The sequence below is a fragment of the Hippichthys cyanospilos genome, chromosome 14, assembly GCF_059441005.1.
Source record: "Hippichthys cyanospilos isolate Australia breed blue-spotted pipefish chromosome 14, RoL_Hcya_1.0, whole genome shotgun sequence".
NCBI lineage: Eukaryota > Metazoa > Chordata > Actinopteri > Syngnathiformes > Syngnathidae > Hippichthys > Hippichthys cyanospilos.
Genome location: NC_142382.1, coordinates 12,539,893 through 12,566,403, shown reverse-complemented (window position 1 = coordinate 12,566,403; position 26,511 = coordinate 12,539,893). Strand labels below are relative to the sequence as shown.

General features: G+C 38.6%; 1 protein-coding gene across 1 annotated transcript in view; it reads right to left on the bottom strand.

Annotated features, from left to right (window-relative positions):
* The window catches only part of arid1b (AT-rich interaction domain 1B), a 194,959-nt gene that overhangs the window by 129,747 nt on the left and 38,701 nt on the right, over window positions 1-26,511 (bottom strand). The window contains exon 3 of the mRNA XM_088433133.1: window positions 8,678-8,827. Coding sequence (XP_088289259.1) covers window positions 8,678-8,827 — 150 coding nt within the window. The remainder of the gene's footprint in view (window positions 1-8,677; window positions 8,828-26,511) is intronic.

Genomic DNA, 26,511 nt, shown 5'->3' with positions numbered 1-26,511 from the left:
GAAAATTACATTCTGAATCAAAACCTGGACCCAAAAATCAGAGTTAAATGAAGAAAATGAAAAAAAATTCCATCCTAGGAAATATAATTCAAAATGTCTTGTCCTGCAACTTGCTTTCAAGGAATGTAAACTTTTATTGTGTACATTATGCACCATAATGTAAGAGTTTTTGTTAACTACCAGGAATTGAATTATTTACAATAATATGAACTATTTTTGATGTCACAAAAAAAAAAAGACAGAAATGAACTTAAATCTCATTTTTAATCTCACTCACATTCTCTTGGTGCAGGCACACAACATTTTGTTTAGTCAAGTGAATGCTAACAGGTGTGCCCACTTTACGGGCATGACCAAGTGATCCACGCACCCGAATATTGCGTTTGTGTAGCAGTTTGGATTGATCATAAGTCGATTATTTATGCCTGAAGAGTGAGGCGCCGTGATGAATTACTAGAAAAGCGAGTATTGTTGTGTTAGCGCCTCCAACGCAACAACAGCATAGCAACAGCATAATGTTGTAGGATGAATGTGCTTTTATTGCATTAACATTAACAGTGTATTATTTTATTTTACAGTTCCAGGCTTATAAAATTTCCTCTCCAGGACACTCTCAACGTACTCATCGCAATTGTGTGTTTCATTCCGCGCATTTACTACACAGAAACTGCTCATAACCAAAATACAAAGATATCATAATATTTGTGATCTCTGAAGTTGTGGACACAACAACTCTCTTTGTAGCCATCAATACTAATGGTCCAGCATAAATTACACCTGATGTGCACATTGCACACTGTCTATACTAACTGTAATAACTGCTAAGAGTATTTAATGGGCAAAAAACAAAACAAAAAAAACTGCATAACATTTGAATATGACATGTTGTGTAGTTCACAACAGGTATTCTTGCCATTCTGTGGACTTGACAGATTTAATGAACTTCATAAATAATAAAGCGGCTGTTTCCACATACTGTATTTGCTGCATCACAATAGCACTGTTAACGTTGGAAAAGTTCTCTATTTGTTGTAATTAAAGCGGACACCCAACTGGTTGGAGTAACCCACATGACTTTTGCTAGAACGTGGAGGAACAATGGCAAAACATTGGAAAGCTTGACTTTGACATTTTGTGTGTGTGTGTGTGTGTGTGTGTGTGTATGATGTCTTTCCCTTTCTGTGAAGTCGGTATCCAGGAACAAATGTAACGGCATTTCCTAACAAATGGCAGCTAAATGAGGCCCCCAGGGTGCTGCGCGGCTAACTACTGGCCTTGCTTTGTTCGGAGCCATTATGATTGTCCTAACCAATCCAAAACACCTCTCCCATTCTTGGTCATTTGCATTTGAATTGCCGTACAGCTACACAAAAACAAACACAAATCAAAAAAGGGAAAAGAAATGACGGGGGGAAAAATAACAGAGGTGGATTCTGGGCGAGCAATTAGCAAATGTCAGTCAAGAGTGGAGGTAAAAAACAGGCTGCTTTAAAAATCAAGTGAGAGGCATGCAGGCAGACCTGCAATGCACTAAAGTGCAAGGGGAATATTTTCTTACGTTATTGAGCTACGAAAATGTGAAGCACAACCTATCACCACAATGTCCAGTTAATACAGCGGTGAAAATGGTTTGGGATTTGTTTGAGACAGCTCTTCTTTTGGAAGTGCTTGTGATGTTTTCAGTAAGAGTAAGTTGTTTGGTTCAATTTTTTTTTTATTTTTTTAAGACACATACAATGGATTATGTATTTTTTCATGCAACTCCTACATCTAATGATTTTGTATAAGGTTGCAACTAACCATTATAGTACTTAAGCATGTGTCACTAATTCTGTTTTATTTTTAACGTCCTCTCTTCAAAAAAAAATAATAATAATTTTGATAATGCAAAACATGCCGTAATATTTGTTTTACGTTCCGGTGACACGTTGGTCCCTGACATCAGAAAAATATACAAAAATGTTCATGTTTTCCAAAATAAAAGCAGGTATATGAATACCTGTTTCATGAAGGACAAAGCAAAATTGATAATATTAACTAGACTTTAAGGCGATCTGATCGGTCGATATTTTCCAGTTTATTCAAGATGGGCGATCGGACTTAATGTCATAATTTGCTGAACGATCAATGATGTCATTGATTGGCTCCGCAAATTATTTGCTGAATGAATGTTTTAAAGGGCAACAAATGTTGATGTTAAATTATGGAAAAATGGTTTATTTTAAAAACGTTAGTTACAATTCTATTAAAATAGACACACTGGTACATTGTGTGGTCTGTCATTGGTTCTTGGTTCGTTTTTTTAACCTAACCCCTCCCCCAAATCTTGATCGTGATCCTGAGATTTTTAGGGCTCTAAATGATGAATGATTATCCAAAAAAAAAAAAAGAAGAAGAATTAGCGATTAGTTGACAATTTAAATAATTGTTGCGCCTCTAATATTGTGCAGCTGTGCTTAATCAAGTGTCCTTTTCTAATACGCCTGCGCCTATCCACACATGAATGCATATGTGTAAAATTCATCAGGCTTAAGTGCTCGTCAGAGGCAGCCAATCTGAGTGCAGCAGGCCTTGGGTTGCCGTGGCGATACGTGGGGACATTTAGAGGGCTCAGATAAACTCTGCCATTTAAAAGGTTATGACAATTAACGCAGCTCTCCGCAAATTACCACTGTCAGACCTTTACCCATGGACAGCTCTCTCTCCTCCTTATCACCCGACACCCAGCCTGGCGCTGCCTCTCCTCCCCGGCTGCCGTTTGCCCTGCGTCGCCGTCACCCGGCGTCCCCGCACCCTTCCACCCCCTTCCAGCCGGCAGCACTTTTATTATCACGCTAATTAACAGAGTTCCTCACTTAATATTCAAATGGTGACCAATTAATGACACTGAACTTCCGGCGCCCTACCCACGTGCGGCGCACCCTCCACTTTCACCGCCACCCCTTTTTTCACTCCCTTGGCTGACTTTCATTTCCTCTGTCTTGTCCCTTCAACCTCCCCGTCCCACCTCCCCGTAGTCAAGGTGAGCTCCAATTTCCGTTATAGCGTGCGTGTGTGTTTGTGTGCAGCGAGGGGGGAAAGCTGAAGGAGGCAGCAGACCACAGCAAGGGGGTTGTAAAGCTAGGGGCCAGGCAGCAGAAAGGCTCGGCAACCTTTTAATTAACCCGGTGTGATTAAAAGCAGGGGAGGTGGGGGAGTGGAAGGAAAAGGAGAGGGGCAAACCGGGAGTGAAAGGGAAACAGCTCGGGAGATTCAACCGCACTCCAAACGCAGCATTTGTTGTGAGCTGATTGTAATCTAAGACAATGTATTATTTTCGGATAGAAAATGGAGAAATTAAAAGTAGAATAGATTAAAAGAGCGTAAGGTAAAAAAAGCAATCAAATTTTCTACAACGTCTGACCTTGCACTGAGGTTGTTTTGTCTTAATGAATTTCCGGTGAGAAATGTTTGTTGTGCATTAAATTGTGCACATCCTTGCAATTCTCGTTTGACACTGCAAGCCCACAAGCCAAAGATACAAAAATACACCAACAATAGCATCGGACTAAATATGTATCGTTCCAAAGTAAAAATTTGCATTTCTGAGTGTTCTTGTACACGTCTAAACTGATTAGCATATTTTATTGTAATGTGCACATGCGTCGCGATTTTACAGAACTGTGCAAATCACACATTTTGCTGATAGGGTATCTTCATAGTGCTCAACCCAAACGTAGAGCTAGCAAAGATAAACCCGTGAATCAGTTCAGTGGGTTTCCATGAAGGGAGCATGTCTCCTCCAATCAGCTGAAAACGGCTCCCAAGAGGCAACTGTCACGACAGGAACAGGAAATAGATAAGACCAATAGAGGAAAGGACCAGTAGGATCCGTTTCACAGATGGATGGATGGGCTTTCCTTCAGTCTAGCTAGACCTCGTGTGGAATGACTTGCCTCAAGGAATTCAAACCAAATACATCTCAGTGACATTTTTATGGTTTTTACAAGTCCATAAAATAACTGAGCTGTATTCTGTTACATGTAATTTCTTCCCATTCCCAAGCATAATTTTAAGGTTTCTTTGTGCTAAAATCATACACATGTTCTCCAGGAACATTTCCTGACATTGTTATGAGTTGAAAGATGGCAGCTGGCCAAATGTCTAAGTCTTGAGGTCTGCCACACTTAAGTGTATACTGCTCAATAAAAGAAACACATCATAAAAAATAATCTGAAAAGTCTTCAAATTACAGTGCTCTTATTCGCACACTCTCATTTTTTCTTTTTATGAGGCTGAACATATTCGACAGTAACAACATGTATCCAAGTGCAAAGTATGGCCCATGAGAGCAATTGATATGGCCCAGTTTTTTCTTTTCTGAATTGTTGCATTTTCAACAATATCAAGATACATATCAAATCATAAATAATGCATTTGATTTTTTTCTGAAAGGTTGTAAATATATTTATGGGTGTTGGAGGACTTTATTAAAACTGAAAAGGCCCCTCATTTTACTCCTCAAAAGTAATATGGACAAGAGGAGGTTTGTAAAGGGACCATTTAATATACTAGACAGACAGAAAGACAGTCGAACGGAAAGATGCACGGATGGATGGATGGATGGATGGGATGGCTGGATGGCTGGATGGATGGATGGATGGATGGATGGATGGATGGATAGATAGATAGATAGATAGATAGATAGATATGGACCGACAGACAGAAATGGCAGGCAGGTAGGTAGGTAGGTAAGTAGGTTGCGAGCTAGGTAGTTAAGTAGATAGATAGGTAACTAGGTAGATGGAGAGACACAAAGATAGGCAGTTATGTAGCAAGATTTTTTTTTTTATCCTTGTGGCACTAGTATACCCACGGATTCCACCAGGCCCATTGTTTTGACGAAATTTTACGTAGGTTACATCCCTGTCCCAATTGTTGATTTTTTTTTTTTTTTTTTTAGTCGAGCAAACAAATTGTTTGAGATTTGTGTATGTACAGTCCTCATAACAATAAAGCAAATAAAAAGGAGTTTGAACTGTTTACTTTCACACTCACATCATACTAGAAACTACAGCTACTTCCAACTTCCATGTCGATGAACCATAGAAAATGAGACCACAGCTAGTTGAGCGTTCCCAATGTCAAACATAGAGGTACAGTATGTTGGGTTAATTGATTTTCAGTTCCATTAACCAGATTTTTTACCACATTCGACAATCGACAGCAACATGGAGAAACAAAATGAGTACTGCATTCCCTCATGCAGTTGACTCGAGATGCGTTCAATAGCCATTCAGGCAGTTGAACATCTCAAATGCCACAAATACTTATTTCAATATGCCAAACAGCCATGACTAGTCCGTGAGCACATTGCAGAGGGTACGTGGAAACATTTCATTATTTGACAAAGCAAAATCAGAACAGACAAAAGTCAACTCAAGTAGGAGACGATACAAATTGAACTACATTGGCACAACACCATGATAAAGCAAAACACAGACAAACAAAAAAAAGGTTGGATCTTTGATTACATTGACTAGTTTAACAGTTTTAAACTGTCATGCAAGATAGCATTTAGCATGAGCTAAAATATTGACCTAGCCATTGCTTACCAGATTGACTAGTGATTAAATACAGTATGGTAAAAATAGTTCCTGGTGACAATTAATTGCATACTGTATTTCAATTTTGTTGAACTTGCCGTGTCCTGCTTTTTATTTTTGAAAATCTGATTACCCTAAAATTGCTAGATAGATAACTTGGTAGTAGTAGATAGATCGCTATCTAGCTAGCAAATGGATAGCCTAAAAAAAATAAAGCACGACATTTAAAAAAACACCAGACACATTTTTTGTGAAAAGCTTTCTTCTCTATTTCATATTTTTGTATATCCTTCCAACCTTGACATCGGAGAAATATCTTGATATCCTGTGCTGCTCCTTGCAATCGAAGGAGGTCACAGCAGTACAACAGACTCAAAGAAACATGCTATTTTCCGTTCAATTTGCTACTAAACCGGCTAATAGTTCTTGGTTGCAGAGCTAATACTTTGTCAAAGGAAGCAGGAATGGTTCCATCAGAGTGAGGATGTCCTCTGGCTAGGGTTAATGGGAGTGAAGTGGGCTGTGGGATGCTGCACACAACGCCCGAAGATCAACATAAAGAACGTTGCAGCCTGGATTTCTCAATTTAATGTGGGGTCAAAAAGCAGGGGTCTAAACCACAATGACATCCTAATCTGCTGCGGGTTTGCAATCTTTTGTGTGTTTGTGTGTGTGTGTGCCAGCGCGCGTGTGTAATCTGTTCAGTGCGGCTCACATCATGCTTCATTTTAGCCTCGAATCACAAATAAAGGTCACCATTTGACCTTTTCACAGCTCAGAATTGCTGCAGCACATTCGGCCGATTTGTGTTCACGCTGACACGCGTACACAAAACTGACACAAACGACGTACGCTCACTCGGAGAAAAGAACAACTCTGATCTGAAACCATTGAAACCAAATCCTCTATTTGTAATCCCGGCCAGATGTAGCCTGTAGGTTCAATTTCCAGCCATGTTTACTCTTGTATCCTAAATAAAAGACATGAACTTTTTTCTTTTTTTTATAAGTTATTTCCACTTTCTGGAACACTCTCTGACTCAAATCGATTTTAACTTTTTGGTCTGTGGAAAAAAGTCAAGCTTTTCCACCAATCGATAATTTTAGATTTCTAGACTAACTAAAAAATAATACAATGACAACAACAGTCTATTCTAGAAATCAAGATATGAAATTACACTCAAATAAAAAATAATCAACAAATGTGTAAATTCCCTTCAACAATAATAATACTTACCAGTACTTTCAATTGACACTATGCCAGGTAATCTTTTTTTTCATTTGATAACTATTGTGGTTTCAATCTTTCTTGATCAGAACAAAGACGACATTCACTTCTCTATGATGTTTGATCGGCTTTTCTTCAGGCTATTCTTAGTATGCATAAACAGAGAGGAACCTGCTCACTGCTCAACTTAGCAGATGGCATGATGACCAATAAAGAAAATAACAGCATCGGTGCAAAAACAGCTATCCCCAATCACAATGGCAGAGTGGAAGTACTGCACCTTGGTGTATAAATGTCAGCATGGGTCAATTGTTGCCATATCATCGGCTAATAATGAAAACACATTGTTGCAATCACCAAATGTCAGGATGGCCATGGATCTTGGAGCTGGGAGTGAAAAATGTTTGCTCACTTGGCTGAGCCGTGTGTGTTTCTGTGTGTACTACAGCTCCAAAAAACATATTTAATGCAATTGTCAAGCATTATTAATTTTGAGTCTTTAAAATATAATCCCTAATCCTCATCTTTGACAAGGTTTGGGCCATTCTGATTTTGTTCAGCGACAATATTAGAATATTCTTTTAATCCTCTCTCATCTAGCTGTGATATTTCTCCCAGCACCATTTTGTTCCGTTTCGATCCAGGCCACAGTCATTCCACACTGGCTGCACAGTGGATGGAAAACACATGGCCAGCCATCACTGGACTCCAAAACAACATGAACTTGAACCCCGCTTCGGATTCTGAGCGAAAAAAAGACAATTTCTTAGCCGTTCAAGTTACAAAAAGTTCATGTGTGACAGGTCCAAAATCACTGTGATTAGGGTGGTAAGGCTGTTTATGAACTTAGTCGGGTGAGAATGTACAGTAGAATAAAAAAATATATACATGGAAACTATCACAACCTATCCCTCCAACTTTCACATAACTTAGTATTGCGTACATCATAGGCACTATAGAAATAAGTCATCTAGCCAATTGAAATTGGTCAGCAAGATAAAAATCGGTTTCCCTAATATACCCGCTTGCATAATGCTTTCTACTAAAATCTTTGTGCTATCTAATAAATTGTAATTACCTTGCATAAAAGACCATTCTTATTAGTTTTTAATCAGGGATGAATAACAATGCAGCGTGAATTCCAAGGAAGACTCTAAATCACAGGTTTCTAACTCAAGGCCCGGAGGTCAGATCCGGCCAGCCGCATCATTTTACGTGGCCAGCAAAATGCTGATTTGATTTCAACTCAATTGAAATAAATTAATTTATTGCTTGTGTTTATTCAAAAATACATGGCAGAAAACCTTGAAAAAAAAATCTGACAGTGAAGGGGACAGAGAATTTGCAATTTTAGCCTTAATATTTGCTCATTTTGTCACAGAAAGCTATCGATAACCAAACATTCACCTATCTATCCATTTTCTAGAGCTGCTTATCCTCACAAGGGTCAAAGGCTTGCTGGTGCTTATCCCAGCTGGCTTCGGGCAGTAGGCAGAGGACACCCTGAACTGGTTGCCAGCCAATTGCAGGGCACACATAGCCGAACAACCATTCACGCAACCAATCGGCCTAAGGACAATTTTAGTTTGTCCAATTTACCTGCCATGCATGTTTTTGGAGCGTGGGAGGAAGCCGGAGAGCCCGGAGGGAACCCATACGGGCTTGGGGAGAACATGCAAACTTCACATTCCAAACAAATAATTATAAATAAATGGTAAACATATAATTGAATGATTCTCTTGTAGTTTCATCAGAACTGAGCAATATCATCTTGATAAGTGGAGATTTTTCTTTTGGCTCTAATTAGTGTATTCAGATGTGCCAGGTTGCGGTCAGCGAGAGTGTATACGCGAGCGTTTTGTTACCTGAGGCGGTGGTCGGGATGGCAAGTAAGGGCTCTGGTTAGGACCCGGAGGGGTCTGTTGCGGGGGACTGAAATAGGGCGGGGTTCCCTGCTGGCTTGCTTGCTGCTGCTGACTGTAGGCGCCCATCCCCTGCTGGCTGTAGGGCACCACCTGCCACGGAAAAAAAACAACAAAACACAGAATGGATTGATTGAGTTGCAACTTCTTTGATAGAGGAACAAAATACCTACAAACATCCCACAGGAGGCAGTAGAAACGGGCTTGTCTCCATTTTCCAATTCATCCCTACGTCCCTTGGCAAAGGGATCTCAATTTAGCGAGGCCAGAATGACTACGGACTCCCAGCAGTCCTGTGCCTAATGAACTCACACTGCAAAGAACTCTAACGCAATGTCCTCTGGCTCGCCATATGTGTCATCCTCTTCAAATTATCTCTATCTTGTTCGGATCGCAGCTGGGATGAGGTGCATGGGATAGTGTGGCGCGCCCGTCCTCGGCCGTAACGCTAATGAGGGACGCGCCAATGAGCTGGGGCCTTCCAGGGCGGTGCAGTTAAAAAGTCGCTTGCCAAGCGTCGCTGCTGCATTACACGATGGTTATGAACGGGAATATGAGAGAGAGGCTGGCACACATACAAATGTAGTCTTAATACTTGCTTGTCATTTGTTATGACTACAGACACGGCCAGGTGCTCCTCACTCACTCTAAGGATTTCTGCGGAGGTGTTAGTTGTCTCACACACATGCGCAGATGTACACACACACACACAAAATCCAAACAGATGACTAAACATCATTTACAGCTGGTGGTTAAGCAATATGACAGCACTTTTCATGTCATATTTTTCCCACGTCATATTTTTTTCTCTCATGTCATGTCACTTTGTTATTCCATCATTTACGTTATTCATAGGACAGCCTGGCCAAAACCTCATTAAAAAGATGGTGCACAGGCTGTAATTTGCAGCGGGTGCAAAAGCTTATAGTTCAAGTTCACCTCCATGAGATAAACTCTGAAACCTCCTCTTAAGTCTTTAAAGAGAAAAACTCCAGGAGTGATTAATATCTATGATCATGAGGATGATGTAACAACTACAAAGGTCTCATAAGCTCAAAAGCACATGCTGTACATTTGTAGTTTCCTTGTGAATGATAATAGCAAGGACATCTACTCATAAAAATCCGGTTTGAAATGATGGCTCAAGTGAAACATTGTATAATGTGGCTCACAACGGCAAATAGAGATTAATACATGTGAAACTGTTCTGAAGAGTTATTGGAAAGTTATGGAAATTGTCACAATGATGTTTTCAATAGAGCAATTGGCCAATATAGAATACATTCCACGTCAATGGGAATTTGATTAGAAAGGACAGGTTCGTGTGCGTGTGTGTGTGTGTGTGTGTGTGTGTGTGGGTGGGGGGGGGTGTAGATGTGTGTGCGTGTGCGTGTGTGTGTGTGTGTGTGTGTGTAGCGCTCAGTGTGTGAGTGTGTCATTAGGCCTTCGAGACGGACAGGGTGAGATCAGTCTCGCTGGCAGAGAGGTTAATAGCGTGGCCTTGCTCGTGCCAACAGCTTCACTGGATTCATTACTGCCAGCCAGGGCAACATACCACACACACACACACACACACACACACACACACACATGCATTTTCTTTCAGTTGATGCTCTGAAATGCACTTTGCACATGTAATTATGTGTATTTATTTCTGAAATGGATGACACATGCATTTACAAAGGCTGCTGGGGGGGTAGCTTGCTTTAACTTACTATAAAAGTGGGCTTCACAGTTAAAATGTGGGAAAATGTGGGTCCCGTAGCTGAGACCAGTCGGCACACTTGCAGCGCATAAGTATGTAAACACTCCTGAACTGATGTATTTGATTAATTGTTGATCAACCTGCTTTAATTTTACCTATTGAATAATATCATATAAAAATCACAAAATGCAAAAATCACAAAATGCAGCATAATAATGCATTTCAGATGTCAAAGGTGACTAAATGTTTTTGAAAATGGGTCAGAATGGAAAGTTAATTTTTCGCTGTTCAGTTGACCAGACATTATTGTAATCTGCCATGCTTAATGTTATGGCTCTTCCATTTTAATGCAGCACGGTGGAAGTGTGTAAAAACTGTAGATGCTTTTAATTACTTATATATATACTTTAAGTAATTAAAAGAATCTACAGTTTTTGCACACTTCCACCGTGCTGCATTAAAATGAAAGAGCCATAACATTATATATATATATATATATATATATATATATATATATATATATATATAGACACACACATAGCTAGCAGGGGTTTCTATTAAATTACTTTAAGTAATTAAAAGCCTGTATTGTATTTACACACTTCCACTGTGCTGCATTGATATGGAAGGGCCATAACATTAAGCATGGCAGATCACAATAATGTCAAGTCAACAGAACAGCAACCGTAACGCACTGCACCCTTACAGAGAAGTGTACAAATGTACTATAACTGAAAATGTACATGTAGAGATAAGTAGACTCAATATGCTGGTGATTCTTTCAATAATAATAATGCTTGTAAAATGCCTGTCTACAGAAAATAAGATAATCACCTGCCTTTCCCCCACTCAGGTGCAGCTGAAGCATACCAAATTACACTGCGCTTTGCCCACTGTGTCTTGGCATGTATACAGTGTCAAATAGAATGAAATGATAGCAGATGCTAGGTGTGAAATGACACTTGTAATGCATCCTACAAAGCAAATAATTCAACATAAACTGCAGAGAGACAGAATGTATATTAAAACCCAAAGAAGAGCTTCAAAAAACTCAATCATAGAAATTTTAAGATGTGAATAAAAACACAGGGTTGCTTGCCAGAAACGTCAGGGGTTTTGTGATCATCCACTTGACCATTTAAAAGAGAGACCGACATCCAGCTTGTAATTAAAGTTGCTTTCAAATTAAAGATGAAATAATCCAAGCCAGTTGACCTATCACACATATATATATACCTGTGCGACAAGCACACGTCGAGTCCAGTCAGTTACACACCATGGTGCAAAACACTGACAGCCAAACACAACCGACAGGTTAAAAGATGAAAGGAAAGATTGTGTAGACAGAGTGCTAGCCAGAGAGGAGATAGATGGGAGAGGATGTTGACTTATAGTAGTGCATGAAGTGATGTTTGACATGATAAGGCGGTGAATGTGACAGTGAGATATGTGAACATAACTAGGAGAGAAAAGGGATGAAGCGAGAGCCAAGCACAAGGTTGGGGACAATGTAAAAAATGAAGATGCTGTATAAATAATGAATACAAAGAATGTCATCGCTAAAGGGCACTTTGGTTTGAGTGTGTGTGAGTGTACACAATAGTAAATAATATGCATCGGGTGCACCATTGACACAGATCCAATACAAGTGTCTATCACACTCTCTGCCTTTACAAAAAGACAACAATGCTCACCTTTCACTGATTCAAGATGCTATTCGTTTATTCATTAATATCTATGCTATAGTGGTGTAAATACGGATTACATCATACTGAAAACCTCTGAAAAGTGCCCCACTATGGCGTGGCTATACATGGAAACCCAAATCTCAATAGTGTTGTAATTTATATCACTCCAATGTGTAACACTCATAAGTTTTTATTCAGATCTAAAATTACTTGTGAAACTGCAGGAGTGCTTAATACCTGTACTCTACAGGAAGAACTGGTTGCTTTATTTTTTAAGTGAAAAATATTGAATCAGAAATGCCAGAGGCTAGATCCTGGATTAAAATGTCCTGATGCCAGAATAAATGTTTAAGAGGTACCGGCAGCTCATAATAAGTGAAAATTACATATTATATTTCTGTATTACACATGTAGGCAATGCAGTACGGTGAGCATGATCAGTATATTTTCTGTAGATTGTTTCAGCATTCATCTAATATAGAATAAGATTGCTGCCAGCGACATTGTTGAACTTTTCTGAGACGTAGTGCAATAGTTAACAATACCTACTATTGTACCAATGTGTCACCTGAACACTTTCGAGTCTCGACTGTGACAATCGAGAGCAAAGATGTCAGTCTGATGATATCATCAGCAGCTGAGAGTTTGAAATATCCACCCATTTCACTACAAGCAGACAGAGAGATCAGCACTGGCGTTTTGGCCACAGTCGGCCAGACCCTAACAAAAAGCATGTGAAGGGTCAACAGGCTCATGATTAAACATCAGGAAGAGAAGAAGCACTCGCCACCGTTCTCGCATCTCTCCCCCAAGGTGACGGTACTCTTGATGCTTCGCACCTCCTTTTGATCTCACAATCTCTCCTTCTCCATCCTCGTGTACATAAAGGAGGTGGGGTGGGGGGTTGACTCCTGAAGGAATGAGCTGTCCTTGGTGGAGGGTGGGGACGGCTGTGATATGCAGAATAGTAACATGAACCTGCACGCGAAATAGGATTCATCGAGCCAAGACTGATAAAGATAGAGATATGCATATGTATGCGTGTTAAAGTAGCAGTTGTTTGAAGGGTTATAATTACGGTTAGTCTGTCATGGACAACGGATGAGAGATGGTTTTGGTTTAACAATTTGGTTGAATATATGTTCTTTGTTCTATGTTCCAGCGCAGATATTCACCTATGGCAGGTGGGTTTGGAACGTATTACCTGGAATAAATGGGGCTTCACTATTTCTATTTTCAAAAGCATTTGATGAACCCAACTATGACATTGAAAAAACAAAAAGGAAGCTTTTTTTTTTTTTTAATAATTGTAGTGCTAGTCATCATTAAAGGCACAGGCGAGTTGGAGCCTTTCTAAAATAACTTGGGTAAGAGGTAGGGTACACTTGTCTACTTGCCAGTCAATCTTTGAACCCATATACCCTGAATCAGTTGGATCATGCACCAAATTCCAAATTATCCACTACTTGGCTCAATTTGAACCAAGTATTGGGTTATTTTGTACAAAACTGACATGTGATGAGCAGAATGTGGACTCGGATGCAGACAGGACACTGAAGTGGAGAAGCAACCGTCCTTACATACAAAAATGAAAAAAAAAATGAGCAGCTTGATGTTTTGACATCGTCTCACTGGAAATCTAGAACTTAATATCAGAAGTCAATCCTGCATGAAATTGATATGGCACACGAAAGGATCATAGGAACTTCATGCCGTTTGTTACATCAAGAAACAAATCAGTGACCGAATTCTACTTCTTATGTGACAAGAATGACCCACAAAATGTGACTTAGTTTGTTCAAAACTACCCAGAAGAAAGAGTCAACTAGCAGATTGGTCCCTTTTGACCTAAATTGGGATATTTTCGACCCAAATGTTTTTAGAGTGTATAAAAAAACAACCTAGGCGGCTCGGTGGCAGAGTGGTTAGCACGTCCACCTCATACTTCAGATTCCCAAATCTAGCTAGCTCTGGTCTTCCTGTGTAGAGTTTGCATGTTCTTTCCAAGCCTGTGTGAGTTCACTCCGAAAACATGCATGACAGGCGTATTGGACACTCTAAGTTGTCCTCAGTTGTGATTGAGCGTGAATGGCTGTTGGTCACTGTGTCCCTGCGGTTGGCTGGCAACTAATCCAGGATATACCCCGCCTACTGTCCGAAGACTGCTGGGATAGGCACTGGCAAGCCAGCGACCCTGGTGAGGATAAGCGGCTACAGGCAATGGATGGATGAATAGAAAAACTATTATTGACAATCACTTTTGGATGAAAATATATATTTTTAAAATGTGGAGGGAAGGAGGAGTTGCTCTGGAGGTTCTTCCACGGAACTCTAGCAATGGCAACATGAACTTCAGAATAGAGGGGCTGATGAGCTAATCACTTTCTCATCAAGCTGCATGTTGAAAAGCTATTTAACGTTTAAGTTAATTAAGTAACAGGTGACTTTGAATTCCTAATGAATGGCAAAGTTTTATGGCCCTGTAGCATTTTCATTGTAGCTTTTCCCGCATCTTTTTTCTAATCATGGTTCTTCTTCTATACTTTTTAAATAATTAAATATTGAGTTTGATTTTAGTTCATTTCAGATTTAAGATCTTATTGACTGTATTCCACATGTGATGTGCCTTGTTTACCAATTTTGATATTGCTCTCATTTCTAAAGAAACATTGTTCTGATTCCTCTCGTGTTTTGCTGAAGGTCGAGTCTTTGTCACATTCATATCATGTGGTGGGTAAGAGAAGTTTGTCAGAGGCATTCACTTTGATTTGTGCTGCCTGTGTTTGCTGGCACAGCTGTAAAAAAAGACATTTGAAAGAAGGTTAATGGCTAATGTGTGTTAATGCTTGCTGTGAGTGAACTGCTATTTATTCTTGCAGGTTTTTGCAAGTGTCTGGGCCGCTTGCCATCAACTGCAAATGTTTTTTCCCCCACTAAACTCCTGACCCCAATCAGAGGCCAAAACAGACAGACAGCTTGGTTACAAGCAGGAAAGAGAGAGAGGATGGCAAAAGAAATGTGATTCATTTGGGAGTCAAAAATGGATGTGTGCACCAGACAGAGGAAGTCGGCAGGGTACTGCTCCTTCATTTAAGGAATGCTTTCAGACTATTAGTAAGTTGCTTTCTACTATGCAAACCACAATACTGCCCCATGCAACTTGTGATGTTTGCGCACAGTATTTTATCAATGGAAGGAGGGTGGGACAAAGTGAAAAATAAAAACAAGCTGGTGAAGCAGCATCACCACGGGCTAGAAGTCGCTGGCACTCTAATGTGCCAATGTGCTAAACGATGCTGACACATTAAACTGTCAAGTGGCTTGGGGTTAGTACAGAGACTGACAACTTTGAAAGGATCAGTAGCACCACTTCTCATCTTCAAAACATTAGTCTGTGAGTCCTCTATCACGAAAGCTGTTCTGTTGGGCAAGGGAACTATACAAAGCATTCTTGAGCCTTGAATTGGCCTTGATGTGCTTGTGATTGTTTTTGAAAAAAACTCGTATTGCTCTTATGGTTTGAGAAAAATATGTCACTGTAGTGGGGCATACATAATTCAATCATGGAACTGTCGTTGAGTGGAGTAGTTCTGGAGGGAAAAGTTAAGACTGTAGGACGAGTGAGATTAAAGAGGAGTTACGGCATGCTCTCAAGACACTTCGTTTTGTGTGTGTGTGTGCTGTTGGTTTGATTTATGAGTTTGGATGCCAGTGAGACGCCTGTTGCTGTCATATCCATGCACTCCAATTCCGAATACTGACCGCTACATCAATGTCATGATTGTGAGGATCAAAATTTTTATCCAGAAGCAAAACAAATCTCCAACATTGAGCATTGTGAACTAGAATTAGACTCAGAAATTAGATACAGAAGATTCCACTTAGAAAACTAAAAAAACAAGACTCGAAAAAAAAACCTGGACGACTGTATGACGTGAAGGCGTGAGAGCTTGACTTGATATTCTGACGTGTCATTGAGAACTTAGACCTGAAATATTGTCTGATATTTAGCCTACATTACAAAATAAACCAAACTAAAGAACCATAGCGACACCATGGCAACTGATACATCAAGGAGCCTACAGAATTAGTTAAATCATTAATTACAGGACCTTGCATGACAAAAGGGATGAACAAGTAAAAATGACAAAAGATGATCACTAATGTCACAAAAATCATAACATTAAAAGAATGAGAAGATAAATATGCTTGCCTATGTATACCATGAGTTGCTGTCAAAAGTCTGTTTGTTTTTGACTAGGCTGTTTCACCGATAGGGGCTGGCTCACTGCATGAGACACATCTGCCCGAAAAAGAAGCTAATGTCATCACTAAACACATGCCCTGGATAAAAGTTTGTAATTTGTGATTCCTTGGGTACTTTTATGAAATTGTGTCACAAATATGTGACTAAGGCACCTGTGAAGTGTTTTTAATATGGACAAAATACATGTCTACTTCATATATTACTAAAATTTGCTAAAATGCAAGCTAAAAGTGAACTTGACAAAATTAAAAATGACATCCAGATGTGTTGATACCACGCATGTGATGTGATTTTTGTTTAACACACGCACACACACACACAAAGATTATTTACTACATCATATTTGTTCCAGACTATCTCTTATTTTGAAAGGATCAAATCTTTTTCAGCACATTGGCCAGTTGCGAAATGGCAATGTGTCCAGCACAAACGTTGGCAGGGTGGGGAATTTATTTCATGTTACACCACCTGAGCCACAGTTTCGGCCTGATTCAACAAAGTCTAAAATCTAGTCGATTTTTTTAAACCAAATTTGCAGATGTGGTGGGGATGTGTCAGCCATGACAGCCGTAATGCCCATCAAGGCGCAAATTTGTCACAAACAAGACCGTAAAGTTGTGCCTGGTTTTACACTGAGCAAAATGTCACCTCGATTCCTCTAACACTTGATTCCTGAATAAGTAATGTTGCTAACACAGTGACTGGGGTAACATTGGTTTGTTTGCAGTTCTAATGCTAGCTAGGCATTGCTAGCTTGACACAGCAAAACCGATTTAACAAAAGATTAAGGTAAAGTACTCCTCTGTGCTTTTAGGTTTAAGCACAAGAATTACACACAAAAAAAACAATGAATTAACTTAAGTTTTTTTGACACCTTTTCTATTTCCATCTAGAGTCGCGCAGATGGTTTATCGTCTGTGCAATGTCAATCTGACTTCTCAGATCTGTTGTGATGATTTTTTTTTGTTTTTGCCTCTCAGATTTGGCAGACATGACTGGTGCAAGCATACAGCATTTAAAATAATCTGGATGAAAAGTCAGATGAATTCTCATTGAGAAAAAAATGGTATAATCCCCTTGCACAGCACAGCCTTTCTTCCTCCTTTATTTTCCACGCTTCCTCCATCTGGCTCCACTTTCATCTATCTGCTCTTTTATCTTCAATAAATCGACATATATAGAGCACAGAAAACAGGGAGCTGTGAGCATGCAGCTCTCAGAAACATGCAGTTTGTGATGTTTTACATTGCCTGCCTGCATTCATCACTGACTTGTATTAAATCCTAACATCAACTCACCTGCATGGGCGAACATGAGTTTGCGCTTCATGTAGCTATTGCAAGACAACAGAAAGAGACATACTTCATTTGCACTTCTTATCAAACCTCTAAATAAGAGAATTTGCATTGCAGTTTGCAAATTACCTTAGACCAAAACACTTCAATTAAATCAAATGGCTTCACTGAGAAGGACATGCTCAATATACCCACAGGTCAAAACAATCTTGGTCCTACGCTAGCTAGCAACGAGCATTCGCTGTTCATGGTGGATGTTCCTGTCATCGTTATTATTCCAACTAACTTGATTTGTCTCTCAACTGGATGCATGACCACCCTAATGCCATCATAACACCGTTGCCATCAATATCAACATAACACCACCCCAAAATCATATTCAATTGTTAACTAAGGACACTAAAGACACATTAATATTCGTTGACGTTAGCAGAACGCCACTTAGCAGATGGCTACTCAATTATTAAAAATTCAATAGCCCTCTGATGCCAGCTCCAACAAGTTTTATTCATATATATATATATATATATATATATATATATATATATATATATATATATATATATATATATATATATATATAGATAGATAGATAGATAGATAGATAGATAGATAGATAGATAGATAGATAGATAGATAGATAGATAGATAGAAAAATATATCTTTAAAAGAACTTAGTTAATGCAATTCTGTTTTCTTCCTCTGTCAACTAAGTCTGCCATCTTTGTAAACAAAGATGTTCACAAAGAGACAGGAATGGATGTTTCCATAGTATACGTAAAAGGTATCTCCACAACTCAATGGAAAACTAAAATGTGCACTAAGCAAAGTGATACACCATAGTATTAGTACATCTTTAGCATACCATCTCAGAGCTCTCTCAAGAATCCTATTAAAGGATAAACATATTATCTTACAAATTTTAACATTTTTTTTTAAATCTGATGATTTTCTGTTCATTCAGACAAGCTAAAGTAAAAAAAAATACACACTTTGTCGACAATAGTTGTTGAGCAATGGGATTGGCAATTAATTACGGAAAACTTTTTTTTTTTTTTTTTCCCCATTTTAATAGTTTGACATCACTGCTACAAACACATCACAAAAATGGACCATTAAGTGAATGTCCAACCTGACCTGGGAGGACATAAACAAAATCCCTCTTATCTGCTTTATTGAAATAAATAACATCACTTAAACTGAGTGAAATGGAAGGGATTTTCACCCTCATTTTTCACTTAATGGCCATGCAGCATGGGCTCAACGTTACGTGTGATTGGCTGAGAGCCACTCCACAGTCAAGGGGTAATAAAAGTTACAAATGAGAGCAGGCTATTAGAGCCATTGATGTGCGTAGGCTAGCTTGCTAATTAATTGATTCTGAAACTTCATCTATTCCACAGCCAGAGAGGAACCTTTAATTAATCAGCCTTTTTCAAGCCTTTTCAAATTGCTGTCCTCTATTCTTTCAAGCCTTATCCTCTGTCCTTTTTCAGCCCGCCGTTACACCCCGCGCCACCACCCCTAATGTGTTGTGTAATTGTGAGGGGAGAAAGCCCAGGCTCCTGCGTGTCGGCAAGAAGCGCAGGTCTGAGTTCCCGGGGAAATAGTATAGACAAAAGTGTGTGACGGTGAGGATGAGATGGCTACTTTGAACGGCAAGCTTTCAATATTTCAAGAGCCTTTCAAACAGGGAGGGGCATAGGGAGGCTGGAGTGGTCCCCTTTGTATCTCCACCCCTTCTACGCCCTCCAGCTTTCCTGGCAAAGGGGCTGATTTATTGGGGCTTCCCAGTCATTGGTAAGAGGTTGCAGCGATGGCTGCATTAACCCCCGAGACAACCCCAGCACCCGTGGGCCCCTAAGTGCTTCCAAGTGGCCCTTGCTTCCCCCCCGCTGGTGAGAAACCCCTCTATCCTAGGTGCAATCAATGTTGTAAATTACCCATCTCTCTCTCTCCAGTCGATATTCCGCAGGATGATGTTTGGACAGGAGAGGACTTTACAAGATGGGTTTTAATGCCATCTATGAAGCAAACTTGAACGACTTCAACTGCACCATTATTGTCATAAGCACTGAGCACAACTGGCAAATGTTTTTTTAACGGCATGCGTGAGACTGGCCGCTGTACGTTTTGATGACGGTTCCATCAAAAGACGCAAACTATATAAAGTGAAAAAGTAGGAATCAACCTCAATCTTTATACAGGGCGGTTCATTGTTCCATTGATGTGTCATAACAATATTGACTTCCAAATGTTTGCTTTTATTTGTTGTTTATTTTTGCAACACCACAGCATAATCCTGTAGTTTTGATGGAAAATAGTATGATTAAGTCATTAGAAATGGAAATAGAGCTTAATGTGAGTAAATTACAGTCATTACCTCTGTATTATAGCATATCATCTGTATATGTCAGTTATGGGCGAGTACACAGCTTTTTGTTTTAACACACAGTAAGTTAACCTTAACTTTAAAAAGTGTATGAAATGTGTTTCATAAAACCTTATCAAACTCTCTTTCCCATGCTGAGTTATCTCATAAGCTTAGTACGAAGTTTGAACAGGCATGCCTCTCTTTTGGGCACAAACTTTATTTTCTTTTACAATACACAGAGCAACAGAGCATGGTGAGCAGCCACTAACTCTCCCCGCACCTTTTTGCTTAATACTGAATATTGTATTTGTGAGATGTTTTTACAGACATGCCAGCATAATAAATACAATAATATTAGGGTTACGCTTCAATTTTTTCTATCTGACACCCTCAGTCCTAACTTTAATCATTCCCATTGTCTTTAGGTCCGTGGAAACAAAGAAAATTGTGCAAATACAATTTGTGAATTCAAACAATTTTGGTTCTACAAAAGACAATGAAATTATTCAAAACAAATTTTTCACCCTCTGTCTGGGTTTTGCTTAATTACTTTTTATCAATGTGCCTTAAACTGTTGTCTTCAGAGCATTAAAATGATTAAAAAAGAAATTGTATGAAATGTAAACATTATTATTAATAGAAAATTTCAATGTTGAACAATTTAACACGCAAGAGTACGGTAATATGAGCCGCCGAATTTCATGGCTCCGCTGGTCTATATGGCTGACACAATACTCAAAACAATTTTTTAATCATGTAGATTTGTACAGCAGGTGACCTCGCTAAATTTTTGTATCTTACGTGCACATATGTAAACAGTGTCCTACGTAGATATGTGGCTACTTTTGCAATGCATGAATGGCCACAGTATTTCTCAGATAACGGGCAGTCATATTATTGATTGTATATATCATGCTAATATAGGGGAAACAAAAGGTGGGAATTTTAGCCATGAAAATAGATTTTAAATGAAATTCATTCACTCGAAAGTTGAATTATCAAACCAAAAAACGATTTGTCTTCCACATGACAAAGAAAACAATAATTAGTGAAGGTGAATGTGAAGGGGACTTTTTTACCTTTATTCATTCCCGCATGAACTCACACACTCGTCTGTCTTCATTGCCCAGGATATTTGTTTTTATTTTATCTTTCTTCCATGCCATCCACCTTCCCCTCATTTCAGTTCAAACACTAATGTTTCCTTCAAAGTCCTTTTTTTCCTCGTCTGCCTACTTTGACATCACAGGAAATTATGCTTGAAATGTGTCCTCTTTTTTTTTGCATTTCTGCTTCATCCCCCTTCACAGACGTTTTTTTTCATGTGGCATGCCATTCCTCCCAAAGATGCTTCCATCTTTCTCGTTCTTGCATTCTTTCCACTTTAGTAAGTACATTTTATTTATGAAGCATTTCTCACACAACAATGCTATACTGATTTGATGACACCAATTTCTTTTCCAGCGTGACATAGCACACCAGTCAGACACAGGCTGAGCTCATGCAGTTATTGCTGAAGCATGTTATTATTTTGTTCCTTAATCCCTAAAGTCGGTCAGCCCCACATGAAGATCAAGTGTTTGATGTGTACCGATAATTCGGTATCGATCTACACATCACCAACACGGTCTTTTGAATGCATTAACAGAATAATTATACAGAGAATCAGCTCTCTCGGCTTAGTAGCAAAAAAGCTAACGGGTAGGTTTTTTTTTTTTTTTTTTCCTGAGCCATCATCACTAAGATCTGTGTCTACGCTTGCCTCTTATTACAGGATTAAGTCAAACAACCCAAGAGAGGTTTAGCCAAATGTTACCCAGGTGCAACGTAGGGAATGCGTTAAAAGCATGTGTATGAACATGTGTGTGAACGCATGTACGATTATGTGCACAAGCATACACTTCCTTTTTAAAGTATCATTGTTAAACTTTCGGACAAGACTAAAAACCTGTTGAATTAATTGAACAAGAAACACCTAAGTGATGAAATGGAAAGCATGAAAATGCACACCTAAGTGATGAGGTGGAAAGCATGAAAATGCAAGTGAAGTTTTCGCAGCTTGCCTACATAAACATTAGCTTGTAGTTTAGCCGCTACTACGTAAATTGCCATTTAGGCCAAAGAAGCAATCAATCATATTATCGTAAATTGTGGACATTCACAAGTAGTACTGATTTTAACGCAATAGGATCACAACTTCAGTTGTTTTGGTATTTTTTTTTTATATGTAAATTTTAAGGCATATTTACTTTTATTAAGTCATCGTGTGTGTTACTCTTAATTGTTCTACATTTTTTGTAGTTGTTGACTAATGTTTAAAATGAAAAACACTTTTTTTTATGTCTGTTAATAAAATGCTAAATTAAATATCAAAATGATATGGTAAATGTGGTTGGATTTATTTTTTTGTAACAATGATCCAAAAGTTTCAATTTTATAGCAATAATGTAAATTCGGTTGTGTTCTAATCCCCTTTAGGGCTGCCGGTCTGCAAAAAGAAAGAATGTGTCTCAATGGGTCCGTGACACAACAAAGGTTGATGACCACTGTCTTAAGAGTTTTTCTATAGAGCTAATGAAGGTTTTAGGGTGGGAACATTTTGTTCAAGAAGCTGATTTTTAGACAACATTTAAAGTTTTACACTGTAAGAGCTTAACATCTTTTCTTCAATGGCAAACTGTCAGGGCCAACAAAGTTCTTTTTTTTTTGTTCAACCAGACTTTAGCCTCTGTGTGTGCCATGCTGATCTAATCTCCCCACATCCGTCAGAATCAATATTAATCGCCAATGTAACAAAAATGTTTTCACAATGTGACTGTTTCATTCACCAATCAGATTTCAGATCAATCCACTCAAGGCCAGTAAATTATCTCTCATGTTGCAACAACATCTTTAGTTTTCGTCCTCTGATTGACTGGTCAGAGCAAGTTCAACTAGCAAAACATGCATGTAGTGATCAGTACTCATTTACACATTTAATCAGCAACTCTAGTGGGTATGGCCTATATTTTCTGTTCTACAGTAGACGACATAAATGGCACAGTTATGTGCCATTATATTTGTGTTGTTGTTGTGGTGGTTTTAAACAAACATTCATAGTTTTAATCCTTGCACCATTAAAGCATTGGGTTGAGTTGTATAACTCTTTACCGAAGGCCCAGGTAGTAAATGAAAGGATGCCAAGGAGAACCCTCCCAAGTAACGCCATTTTGTTTTTGTTACTATGATCGAGGTCAAACAGAGTATTGAAATTTGTCGAAAGGTTCATTTTTTAAAAATGGCTGGCATTACAAGAATGAATGTGTTATGTAACACGTAAAGTATAGTAGGGAATTGTACAACATTTTAAGTTATGCATTGTTTTAACTAAACAATTTGTTCAAACAACATGAATGTAGTGTGCTTATTTACATGAAAAGCTACTTGTAGTAACACACATCTCACATAAATGACGCTGCCAAATGCTAAATTTGCCACACAGTGTGTTTCATTACATTCAAAACAATATTATGAATAGGTACATAATCAAAAATAAAATACATTAACCATTATATTTGACCAAATTCCATAGAGTATGTACATGGTTATTCATGCAAAAAAGACGAAAGAATAACCAACTTACAGCGTTACCTCTCCCTCCTCCTGATGTGAAGTTATTTATAAAAAGAAAGGCTTAATTTTAGCTGGCTTTATTCATAATGAAATGCAGAGAACCTTTAGCCCATCCGCTAAACCCCAACAAGCAAACCGTGCAATTGACAGAGGTAGACGCATATCTGTGACCGGTTGCCTGGCAACATCGCAGCATGTTTGGCAGTGACAAGCTGGGGTCTCAGCCCTGAAGGCGCAATGCATCATGGGGGAGTGTGTTGCCAATACAGCTGCGGTCAAGATAGCAAGGAGGACATGCTTAGCTGTCTTTGTGGCATGACGACAAGTTACCGTAGGTATGGATGTCCTCTAGCAGGTCCTATGACACACACGATTACTGCATTTTACCGTGTTGTAATTACAAGTCATGTTTGCGATCAATACAAAGCACAGGTCTGTTTTTTCCCTGCCGCTTTTTTCACACCCGACCTCTGACCTTGTTTCTGTAGGTGAGGCTCATTACTCTCATGTGAGCGTGTAGAATTAAAGCTCCTCCGAAGTCATTACTGTGAGCTAGAATCTAGCAGCTGCAGTAATGCAGTCAAGGCGTTGGTGCTGCTGCTGCGTTTAAAGCCAGTAGCAGATAATTAGAAACTTTAGAAGCACAGTTCCCATGGCTATAGTGAACAACTAATTCTATTTGAACTAATTACGTTCCATAGTGCTATGCTGTGATTGCTATGCTGGTGTTCAGCTTCCCCTATGTAATACGCTGGAAGAGCTCAACAATAAATAGTACAACAGATGTAGTTTTGACTGTATGTTATGGCATTAAGTCTCAATGCGCATGGCTTCAGCCTCTGCATTTTCTACCCTGCAGGCTTACAACAGTATGGCTTTCATTCAACAAAAGTTCTCCACAGCCTCACATTAAGTTTTGTTTGGAAGTGTAATGACATTACTTCAGCCTATCTGTGAGTTCATAGTGCTGCTAATTAGAGGTGGGTAATAACAAGCTACATTGGTTTTACGCCTTGAAGTTTATATTATAAACCTTTGGGATGACTTGTAATTGTCAAAGTAGTTTTATTTTTGTTATTTGTTAAGTTGAGCCAGATCCTTATATATTTTTACCTACAGGTATATATTAGGAATCAGAGCTCCAAAAAAATTGACAGCTAATCTTTTATCAAATGAATCGACTGTGATTTCTAAAATCATTTAGAGCCTTTATTTACCTCTCAACAGTATTTTTTCTATTTTCTGTATTCAATAATAAGTGAGTTTATTTCAGGAAAACAATGACCAAACCAGTGCCTGAATCAGTTTGTTGAGTACAACCTCAATCCCCCTTGTGTAATATTGCTGAGATGTAATTACAATGCTCACATACAATCCAAAATAAACAATAAATGGTAAATAAATCCTGAATGAGAATAGCATGTTTTGGAATACACGTTAATGCAAAATACATTTTAATCCGATTATTCAAGAAATTGATAAAATAACTGACAGAATAATACATTTAAAAAAGTGAGAGCCCTCTCAGGGATAGACCGATAATCACCTGGGTTGATTACTGGCACAGATATTTTGTAATTTGATGCGTATTGGCATTGTTGTTCCTCACAATATTCTTTCTTTCTTTCAATGTTCAGTTAATTTTACATATAACCGATGCATCTAGCTTTTAATAATGCCTGAGTATTAGGTTTTTGTTTCAACTTAAAATAAATTTAGTGAGACCTTTCCGTGTAAACTATCCACTGCAGGAAACTGTAGTCAGCAATGTTTTTATTGTTTTTTTATTTTTAATTTATAGTTATTTTTTGGTTGGTATTTTAATACAAAGTAGATTACTGTCACAAAATAAAAAGCCAAAAAACTAAGCAAATCTGAAACGATGTTTAATAAATAAAGTGTTGAAATTTATTATTCAAAATTGGCATAACTAGTTTACTAGTTCACTATTACTGCAATATTGGCTCCAAGTTTTGGCCCCTAGAAAAACAAATAAATATCAGACACACACACAAAAAAAAAAAACATATGCTCGTAAAACCGGTATCACTAGTATTTCTATTTGGATTTTAACACAATTACTGGGATCTATTTGATAGATAACATTGATGGATGATCATTTTTGCTATACAATTGTAGTAGCTGTAGTATTTACACCAATTAACAAATCAATAACATGCAAAGCAATAATACTACTACTCTCTCTTCTCTCCTCTCTCTTCTCCCCTGCCTCCACTATATTTAGAAGCTCACTCGCCTCACACTAAAGCATCCTAGTCCAATGGAACCAACCAAGCTGTCACAGTAAATGACAGGCAGCACCAACATAGAAAAACAGTATACCTCTCAGTCGGTCTTTCTAGCAAATACACACTTGCCCAACTTACCCAATGCACTTACCCAACACAATATGAAGCTTGACTTGACATGACCCTGCAAATGTTCTACAAACCTACTAGACATGGTCCAACAACCGGATTGGCAATATATCACGGTTTTAAAAGTCACAGGTATTTGAAACTCTCCAAATCTGTCAAAACCCGTAACTTATTTTGGTTTTTTTTCCCCCTCCTGTGCCGCCTGCCTTGACAGTGTTCAATCAGAATAAATTCAGGTATACGGTAATTGGTGAGCAAAGCTCACGTAGGTGTTTGTTTTAATTTTTTTTTTAGTTTTTTTTTTTTTTTTTTAGGATCGTAACATAAACACTTTTTGATAAAAAGTGAGCAACACCTCGAAATAAAAAAAGAAACAATTGAAAAAAGATAAAGGTGAAATGTGCCCCCTCTACACCTAGCATCTCCTCACCCCCACCAGTAGGAGTCAAAAAAAAAAA